Genomic DNA, 10,812 nt, shown 5'->3' on the forward strand with positions numbered 1-10,812 from the left:
TCTTAGTTGTTGATTCCGCTTAGGAGAAACACGAACCAAATTCACAATGCAATTTAATATCTGAAAGAATAACTCAATGATAGATAATTCCCCTGATGCTGCAACTAATGCAAGTTGTAAGCGGTGGGCAAAGCAATGAACATAGTATGCATATAGACATTCTTGCAAAAATAAACTTTGTAACCCACTCCATGCACCTCGCATATTGCTAGACCCATCATAACCTTGTCCTCTTATATTCTGTACAAGCAATCCATTACGATCAAGTATAAGTGAACATATCTTTTTGAGAGTTTGTGCGATAGTGTCTTCAACCCCTATTACATCAAAAAACCTCTCTCTAATAAAACCATCTACATCAACAAATCTTAACACGATAGCCATTTGCTCACAATTGGATTCATCTCGAGATTCATCAACTAAAATACAAAACTTAAAGTCATCAATTTCTTCACAAATCTTTTTCCTCACCAAGTCACACATAATTTCCATAATCTGATTTTGAACCATCGGTGAAGTATAACTAGCATTCCCGGGAGCATTTTCTAAGATAACCTCTGCAACTTGCACATTAAGAGTTGCACTATATTTGAGCAATTCAATAAAGTTTCCACGATTTGCTGAATCAAGAGATTCGTCATACCCTCGAAGAGCACATCCTTGACATGCTAGCCAACGAATAGCATTAATCGTAGTGACAACACGCAAGCGATTTTTCTTTATCTCAGCTTCATTTTGTAAGGTCAAATGTTTCTTAATGTTTTGAGATGGCTTTTTCAACGCATCAAGCATTAAATCATTTTTTGAATGTATTGATCATGTTTCTCCTTCATGCACTCGAAAATGACTATCTTTTTCTCTAGCTCTCTTCCAACTATAAATCCTTTCGAAGTCCAAGCTTCTTGTTTATGTTGTTGGGAGGAATTGCTCTCAAAAAGAAAACAAGGAAAGCAATAGGCACGGTCAGTTGTTTCAGAATATTCTAACCAATCATAAGTCTTGAACCAATCATATCGAAAGCTACGCCCATCTTCATTTCTTGGATATTCTTGGAGGTTTGGTTGGCATGGCCCTATTGCTATGTAACGATGTTGAACCTCATCTTGTTCTTTATATGGATATTTCCATATTGCTTGACGTAATCCCGGATCATAAGATACGGTATCATTGACCTTTTGAATTTTAGGAGAATGTTGCTCTTCTTCTTTATCATCAACCGTTGGCTCCGTCGAGGGTGCCTCACTTGAGGCTCCAATAATGTCATTTTTGGAATAAAATAAAAATAAAGTTTTCATTCCCTTTCCAGACATTTTAGCTTTAAAAATTTAATAGATTGTGATTAGGATATTAAAAGATTGCATGCATTAAGAAGCACATTAAAAGATTATGATTAGGACTGTCAGAGTCCAATTATGAAACATTGGTGAGTGATTCGTTAGAATATGATTGGAACAATGTAGTGCAATTCGTTGACAAAGTGCTAGGGCTATTTCACAATTCACTGACAATGTGATGGGCATGAAAAAAAGACATTTCCTTTTGGTTGTTTCGCAATTCACTAACAAAGTGCTAGAGCATGAAAAAAAATACTTCTGTTTGTTTCACTTCTGGAACACCTCTAAAGTCTAAACTATCCATGCCATGGATGCACCTGACCTGATGATATTTTCTTCTCTAGCTTTTACTTGATTGTAATGTTTTAAACTTTAGAAATTGTTACACATCAAATTTCAATGTGAAATTGAACGAATAGGTGACTGGACCCTGGTATTTCACATTTTTATATGTGGCTGCATGATGTTAGTCTGTTAGATCTATTCATTGCTAGTTGATTATTGTGTTTTAATCATTACCTTAAGACAGATTAAACATCACAAGAAATGCCAAAGCTTGAAGGAGGAACTAGAAAAAACAAGTGATACTGTGAGAGGTTGCTTACTCAAAGCCTGTGAGAGGGCTTGCTTTGGGACTTGGGAGGCGAGGAGACCAGGGGAGCCGGATCAGCCGGTGAGACTGTGAGAGAGGGCTCAGACTCAAAGCCTGACCAAGATCTCCGCCATTAAAATTTTGAAACCCTAGGCCTGGGTTTTTTTGGCCGCCCCTTTTCTGTTCTTGAATCTCTGCTCACTTGAAAAGTTGGAAATATGTAGGGGGGGGAATAAAAGGCAGGTGGGAGTGACGTGGGACAGTGGGGGCCGTGGGGGGATGCATCTGGCTGGGGGTATTAAAAAAAAACTTTTTCTTGCCCTGGGCAGCTACCCAGGGCAAGATGTATATAGCTACGCCCTTGACCATATCATATCGGTTATAGAGATTTGAGTTGTTTGGGTGGAAAACTGATTTCATTGATGAGTCCATTACAGCTTCAAACACTTACAATAAACTCAAACAACAAAATATAGCCTTTTTATAAGACTTTAAATCAAAAATTATAATTTTCTCTCAAACTACACACAATAGAAGTTTATCACCTATTGCTTGTGCGGGATCGTTGCCGGTGTCGGGGTTTATCCGTGGACCGCCTACGGATCAGATCCGATGAGCAGAAGTTTGGATAATTAATGCTTTCGCTTCACAAAGGAAGTGATTGTAGTAGCGGCGATTTTGACTAAGCAAAATCACGGCTTTTCTCGGGATTTAAGACTAAGCTTAAATCCGGAGGAGGGTGGAATGAGTCTCAGATCTCTCGAACTCTTGCTTTGTTGAAGAACTCCGCCAAGATCTGCTAACTCTCTGAAATTCGTGCTCCAATCTCCAATTTGACAGCACTTCGTCCTCTTGATTTTCAGATCTCCCAAAAATAAACACCCGAGCCTCTATTTATATGCTTGGTTGGTGGTTTTCTTTAATCAAAACGAGGGATTCTCTCTATCTTCAGTTAGAAACTGTCTAACAACAATATCAGAGCAGTTGGAACTCCAAATCCCGAAAGAATCCATAAAAGAACCGAAAAAACTAATTCTGGCCGATTCACCGAAGTGGCTCCGCCCTGGCCGAGCGCCGAGCCACTATTTGGTGGTTTGAACTTGGCCGAGCCACCATTTGGTGGTTTGACATTTGCCGAGCCACCATTTGATGGTTTGACATTGGCCGAGCCACCAAATGGTGGTTTGACATTGGTCGAGCCACCATTTGGTGGTTTGACATTGGCCGAGCCACCATTTGGTGGTTTGACATTGACCGGGCCACTTGGTGAGTCTTCTCGTTTTAAATGCTGACGTTTATCGCCTCCTCTTTGCCTCGAGCTGTATACGGGAGCTTATAGGCATTTTTGGACGCCTACATGAGTAACCATATTCGTATCTTAACGGATACAGTTACAGATATTTCCTCGGATATGGATACAGTTTAGCATCCCTAATGCGGAAGCATAGCATGGAACATTCTCAAATAATATAATATAACAAGCAAGTTGAAGATGATGTTGTACCAGATCCAGATCATAGCGACTATATCTTTTGTAGGAGGTGTTGTATCAATATGTATCTGAGTACCGTTCGTGATGAAAGCTTATCACGTTCATGTGAAGGAAGAAGAACAAAACAAATTACACAACCAAATGTACAAAGCAAGGAATAATAACAAGAGGAAGAATATAGTCGCAAGTTGGGAGAAACATCATTGAGCACACTAGGAGGAGTGATATTAATTAGAACAACAGCTGTTTAAGAGCACTTCGGCCCAAAAGATCGAGCAACATTTTTTGTCAGAGATGGACGCCGAAGAGTACGTCGGAGATCGACGAGAGAATTTTTAACCTTGCTTTGATGCCATGCCAAACCAGGAAATTGAGGAGAAAAATAAGTCTCATTGGTGATGAATCATGTTATATTCAAGGGTTTACATACAGATTGGGTGAGCTAATTAACAAGGAAGGTCCTGAGGAAGAAGTAAAATAACTGTAAACATCTACTACCATGCTAGCTTGATCTATTACTATATTTGACAATTTTAATTATATGTTAGTAGAGAATGTCTAATTAAAACGTTTGTCGTTGGAACAATTTGTTTCAGTTTATATTTGTAGCCAACCAAATAGCCCCAAAGAAATCTCAAGCTTGATGGTCAAATTACAATAATGCTCGCTAATGAAAAAAGGAATCAAAGAGAGAAAATATGTCACAAGCTTATGTGATGTAGAACACTTAGCAGACACGTTTATGTCAAAGTGGGACAGTCGTAAGCCCAAATGCGGGCCTGGTCGAAAAAAATAACTTGTTTCGAAGAAACGATTGTAACTTTCAAACCGTACGTCGGAATTGGACGAATTATATATGAAAATAGACTATCTCGATGACACAGAGCCATCCAAATCGCCCTTTGGGTTCGGTTTGCATTCTCAGTTTCGTCAAATTCCTTACGATTTGAGAGATATTTGCAGTTTTGTCCCTTTTTTACTATTTTTAGTAATATTTTAGGAGTCTGTTTTGTTTAGGAAACAAATCCGATTTGATCTCAGATTTGACCGGAGGACTTTCCTAATCATAAGGAGTCTTTTTAGGAGTTTTAATGTTTTAGGAATCCTTTACCATTTTTGGTAAGTTGAGAGTCCTTGTAGGAATTAGAGTCCTTGTAGGAGTCTTGTTTCTTTTTCTATTTAAGAAGAGTCTTGTAAGCCTTAGAGGCATATCTTTTGATTAATAAAATTTTGTTTTTCCTTAATATTTCTTCGTGGATTCGAAGATCGTTCTTTGTGGATTCAGAGAACACTCTTGGTGGATTCCGAGGTTACAACTTCCGCGCTGTGTCATTATGTGAATGAAACACAGCTTGATATATATGTGAAATTCAAAGTACATATATTGGAATAGGAATCATTTTACATTGAAAACGTAACATCACTTATTCTCTTATTAAATTAAAATGCAACTCTGCGAAGCATTATTCTAGTTCTTAAGAAGATAAGCATCCAAGTCCTTAAAGGTAGTTTGAGCCATCTCTTTGATGGTATCAGGCTCAGGAACTTCAGTATTCGCCTTCTCGTATTCAAAGCTCCCTTTCACCGCGCATCCGTCTCCTTTGGGGACAACCTGAAACGTAGCCTTGAAAACTTTGTAGAAGCCCAACAACTCCCCATCGATAACGCTGTAGCCTACGGTCTTGTTTGCTTCGTCGACAGTCTCGATCTTCNCATGTTATAGTTAGGCAACTTGGATGCAATTCTAGTTCTGCAAAAGGTAAAACTTGGTACCACAAAATTTACCCATTTTTTTCCGCCTGACCCAAAGTATTGTTTAACTGCTTTGATAACTTAAGTTTCAACCTCATTTCATTTTGATATCCACATCTAGATTTTATTAGATTTTACGTTAAATTTGTATATTGTGCTTAGCACGTAATACCCCGTCCACTGCTACTCCAAATGTTTGGTTGTCTGGATCCATTTGCAACGACTGTATGAAATCTATGTAGATGTAATGCAAATCTAATAGAAAAGTTACGTGCATCTACAATGCAGTTGGTACTTTGGAGTGTCAAGGTGTTAAAAAAATACCCAAGAGGTTTCAAAGTGAACAAATTGCAACTTTGGAGTATCAAACTGAAAATAACTAATGCTCCATTTTATAGGTGTTGCAAACAACCCGGAATCTTGAATTCCGATGCGAACAAAATTCAGTTCCCCGAGACTGAAAGCGTCCGTCAAACTTGAGACATCCTGACACAACAGAGGTTCTACGTTCACTTAACCCCACAATGCATGTAAGAACGTTACATGAACAGTACACGTCCAAGTTTCTTGCGGATTTGGATCCTTTATCTCTATTTTTAAGCATTAATTAACACAATTTTTTTGGCTTCGCAAAAAGTGAAAATAAGAGAAAAGCATATATAGGAAATAATATATGTGAAGCTCTAGATTTGAAATGAATTGATCATTACGATCGTTTTAAATATTAATAGGCGGATTTGATGTTCTGCATTGTGAATTCCTTTAATATTGCTTCCACAGTTGTTTGTAACTTTCGTAAGTCTCTTGTAGAAAATTTAATTTGTGACACTTGTTTAGGTCACCCTCTTTCAGGATTTGAGCTTACAAAATTGTACACATTTGTAAAAATATATTGAACTCAGTTACCTTCTCCATAATTCAGCTGCGGACGATCCGACGCTCTTTCATCTGCTTCACATCTCAATGATCTTGACTGCTCAGGAAAAATCTTAGGGAAAAGAGAATTGGAATCTCTTATTGCTCCCCAGAATTTATCAGCGGAGGACTTCAACGTCTCCACTTCCATTTCCATTTTTGAGGCCATTTTCTTCTTCTTTTTTCCTTTCAGAAGATGATGCTGATGAGTGATGAGAAATCAAAGAAGTTGTTACGTATAAATACTGATCGAGTTCAATTTGTGTTGCTTACCTGTCTCATTTAATAGCCATTCACCCAACTGCCATCTACTCAGTATACTAGGCTATTGTCCGTTGGAAGATGTCGGTGAAAATTAAATGGATGCTTCTCTTGTTGTTAAGGGTCTCCCATACTGAAATTAATTAAATTGGTATGGCACATTGTATGTAACTATTCTTTGAAAAGGTGCAAATTTAGGGCAACATCATTTTACTTGATCATTATGTATGGTCAAATTAGTGGCTAAAATCCATAGTTGTTAGCTTAAACCTAGCTCTTTTCAGGAAACAGGCTGGCTGGTGGCATTCATTGGGTCACATTTGCAGGTGGTAGTCAAGTGACTGAATCAATTTACAAGCTTGATATGTTTAATTAGCTGAGTGCTGCTACAAGGACCCCAAAATAGGGGACCCCGCATGGGACAGGTGAGGTGTCGCCTCCCTGTCCCGTGATGCACTGTTTATTAACAGTGCATCACGTGATAGGAAGACGACACATCACCTGTCCCACTCATGGTCCCCTATTTTGGGGTCGATCCCCGAGGCATTTTTCTAATTAGCTAGGGGAACTACCATAAATTTATTTCAGTGTATTATAATAAGCTTAGTAATTGAATAAAGAATCCCTTAAATGACATATTAAAGTCATATACTTGAGGTGAAGATACTAATATTTTGTATCCAGGTTGCTCTAGTTTCCGATGAGATGTTCGTTTTAGATTTAGACATTAATTTCTCCATCTCTCTCTTTCTGCGACTTCCATTAATTATCAGTAAGTTGATTAATCCTGAGAGTGGAGAGTGGAAGGAGATCGCTCATGGATGAGATTTTTTGGCCTTATCACGAACCATATCGTCACATCGATTAAGACCATACTCTTAGGGGCTGTTTGGATTGATTTTTTAGATAGGTAAAATGGTGGAAAACTGTCAAAAATGTCAGCTTTTTGGCAGCTTTCCCCCAAAATCACCTTTTATAGAGGTGATTTTAGGGGAAAGCTGTCAAAAAGCTGACATTTATGGCAACTTTTTACCTATCTAAAAAATCAATCCAAACAGCCCCTTAGTGTTTGCGCAGACCTCGTCAGATAAACTCATTTGGCGCTGAACAAGCTAGAAATATATAGGTTGTCCATGATTCATAGTGGTGCGTAGCATCTAACGTTGACATGGAAGATGAGCGTGTGTAGAAATAACGATAGAGGTAGCGCTGGTGCGGGTGTCGTAACTCGTAAGGGACTAAAAGCTTGTGTGGTAAGTGAAACTTTCAAACAAATAAAGTACTTTGCGTGGAGAGTTTTTCATGAATCGCCAGCTGAGGTAGTTGACGGGTGGGGGGTGTGTGGAAATATCAAGGTGAAACGAGTTAAATACGTAACAATTTATTCATTTCCTGTTCGTCTAGCTATTCAGTTAAACTCTGTGTGGTTAATATAAAGGTAAATCATTTTTTGGAAAAATTGTGTCAAGACCCCAAATTTAAAGAGTCCTTGTGACTCAGCCCCTCCTATTTTTGCCTATGTGCTTAAACCTTCCATTATTGAAAAAAATGTAGCTAAGCCGCTCCAGCTTATTATAGCCCAATATTATATGTATTTGACCCAAAAATCCAACTTCACCCCTATCCACCAACTCAAAATCACCATTATCTCTCCTCCATCAAAACGCCCCCTTCTTCTTCCTCCTATGTTCTCATCTCAAAATCCAAGCGCCAAAACCTTAACCCTAGCATTCTACCTCCTTCTCCTCCTGCTGCAATCACTCCTCCCCCGCCCCCCGCTTGACCTCCTGATCCTCATTCCCTCATCCTCTTCTCCTCCTCCTCCACACCCTTAGAAATCTCCTAATTTTGCTCCTGGAAGTGCAAAAACCCTAGGTGCAAGGGCTTGAAGAAGGCACTAAAGTTCAATGTCCAGATTTAGATTGAGGATTGCGTCAAGGAGAAGGGGAAGGTGTGGAAGGGGATCGAAGACCTACCATGGAAAGGCAGACATCAGTGGAGGAACCTCGATTATGAGATTTTGCGTGCCAAGCTGAGGAAGATGGCGCCGGTCAATGGCCAGATTGTGCTGCTATTTCGAGCAAGGCGCGAGTGCCTGGTAGCAAAGTTGAAGGCTTGGGGGCCAAAGCATGGTCCGAGGAATAATTGGAGGCTAGTGTTAGAGTTTGGGTACTTCAAGGTCGTTGGATGCAATAAAGATGTTTGATGAAATGTCGCATAAGAATTTTGTTTCTTAGAGCTCTGCTATACTATTAAAGTTTGAATTCATAAAAAGAATCATCTCAAATTACTATGATTTTTATTGTTTTATTTTGTTGGTCGTTCATAGGATACAAGAGATATTGTTAAGAGGATTAGTCTTTGTTTAAAATTTTATTGTACATAAGCTAATTTGTTAGGTTAGAAATTAAATGTAGCTTGTATGTAATGCGTTGGTAATTGAGAAATAAAATGCTACATATAAAAATGTCCATTTGAAATAATGGATATATAAATATTTAGTAGATTAATTATTAAGTTTTATCTAACACATGTGAACTATAGCGAATTAACTGTTAACATTTACTTGTTCCATGTTAAGTATAGTTTAGTAAGTAGCTTTTTTTAAATGTTAAGTTTAGTTGATTAACTGTTAAGTTTTACCTAATATATGTGAACTATAGCTGATTAATTATTAACGTTTAGTTGTTCTATATAAAGTATAATTGAGTAATTGTTAACTTTATAGCTGATTATATTTTAGTAGATTCACTGTTATATTTTACCTAACACATGTAAACTATAGCTGATTGATCGTTAACATTTACATGTTCCTTGTTAAGTATAATTGAGTAATTGTTAACTTTTGAGTTATGAGAGAACTGTAGTATACCAAAAAATGAGATCAGGATATTACCACCAATTATTACTAAAAGGAAGGGAGAAATAGAATAAGACTATATAATGTAAAATATCAAGTAATTATTAATATACATCTGCTAAAATTCACGAAGAACCTATTAAGGGTTGCTTAACTCGTAAATCGTTAAATTTTAACTTTGTTTGTTTAATTTTTTTAGTTTTAATAAGCTTGTAGTGTATATTTTACTAATTTTGATTAAATGTTTTCATATATAGTCATGTAACCTCTAATGTTGCAAGATTTTGAGAGGAATCATGATCTAAGAGGACCGTGAGATTGAGAGGACATTAAAACTAATGCATGATACAATTAACAATACAATTAGAGACCAACATTTGGATAATCATGTTTTTATGACTATTGTTAACCTGTATTGAATATATTAAACTAGTACATGATATAGTTGACAATTACTTGATATTAAATAGGAGCAAACAAAGTGCAACATGTATATAATATAGTTAACGTGATACTAGATATAGTCAACAGATACTTGATACAAGTAATAGATACAAGATATAGTTAATAACCAGTGTTCAAAATTTAACATACATTGTGCAAATTTATCAGTTACACTATAAACCTACATACATCGAGTAAAATTAACATACAACAGAGTCAAACGCAAACAGAAATTATTATCAATCAGTAAGGCCCAAATAACAATGCTCAGTACGAAGTTCAATAACAGTAGGTCTTTCAACTTAGCAACAAATCCAAGTTCATTCTCAAAGAAAAATATCAACTAGATAAAACACCTCCAAGTAGAGGAAGACAAGGACAAATAGCAGTAAATGTAAAGATAAAAATGATGGAATATCTTTTTTTCATAAGGGAAATCCTAGCTCCAACGAACCCATATAGCATTTCTCAAGAAACTTCTGAATGATCGGGCTATTTAAGGTCCAATTACAAGTGGAACAACCCCTTAAAACATGAGCGATCAAAGAGCCTATTAACATCAAAAGAGCTCAACCACCTTTGTTCTTTCATGTTCTCGCTCATTAACCACAATTATAGTGTTCCATGAAATGAAAGTTTTGTGACTCATTTCATCAAACAAGTGGTGAGCAGCCATCACGGTCCATGAATATGTCACTGTCATAGAGAGTTTAGAGGTAGAGAGGGTGTGGTCAAGGGAGGAGAAGATGACAGTGAGGTAGGAGGAGGAGATCTTGTCGTCACCATCAGAGTTGAACTTGTAGAAGACACACTTGAGGTTGGTTATGGTGGATGGGGAGAAGGGGATCGACAGAGGAGGTATTGGTGGTGCTGGAGGTGGAGATCCGGGTGAGAATTTGAATCGAGTATAGCAGTGATAGAGGAAAGATGAGATCTTGCTCGTTGGAGGAGGGGCGGGGGGACTGTATTTGGAGGAAGATTAAGGTTAGAGTTAGAATTAGGAGAGAGGAGGAGAGAAGGGAGGAGCAACCATGAAGTTAGGGTTAGGAGAGAGGAGGATAAAAGGAGGGAGAAGCAATAAAATTAGCGCCGGCGCCAGCGACGGAGGTTGCAGACGAGAATTTAAGGAGATGGTTGAGTTGGAAGGAGGAAGAGAGAGAAG

The 10,812-nt window shown here is 37.8% G+C and overlaps 2 protein-coding genes across 2 annotated transcripts; both read right to left on the reverse strand.

Moving 5' to 3' along the window:
* LOC109842234 lies at positions 792-1,310 on the reverse strand. Its single transcript, XM_020411135.1, has one exon. The coding sequence runs from the start codon at positions 1,308-1,310 to the stop codon at positions 792-794; it is 519 nt and encodes a 172-aa protein (XP_020266724.1).
* LOC109842235 (MLP-like protein 423) lies at positions 4,729-6,485 on the reverse strand. The gene is made up of 2 exons (XM_020411136.1): positions 6,077-6,485; positions 4,729-5,131 (listed from the first exon to the last, which is right to left on the reverse strand). Exons 1-2 carry the CDS (start codon positions 6,252-6,254, stop codon positions 4,887-4,889), a joined length of 423 nt encoding a protein of 140 aa, XP_020266725.1. The 5' UTR covers positions 6,255-6,485; the 3' UTR covers positions 4,729-4,886.

Source organism: Asparagus officinalis, chromosome 5 (genome assembly GCF_001876935.1).
Source record: "Asparagus officinalis chromosome 5, Aspof.V1, whole genome shotgun sequence".
NCBI lineage: Eukaryota > Viridiplantae > Streptophyta > Magnoliopsida > Asparagales > Asparagaceae > Asparagus > Asparagus officinalis.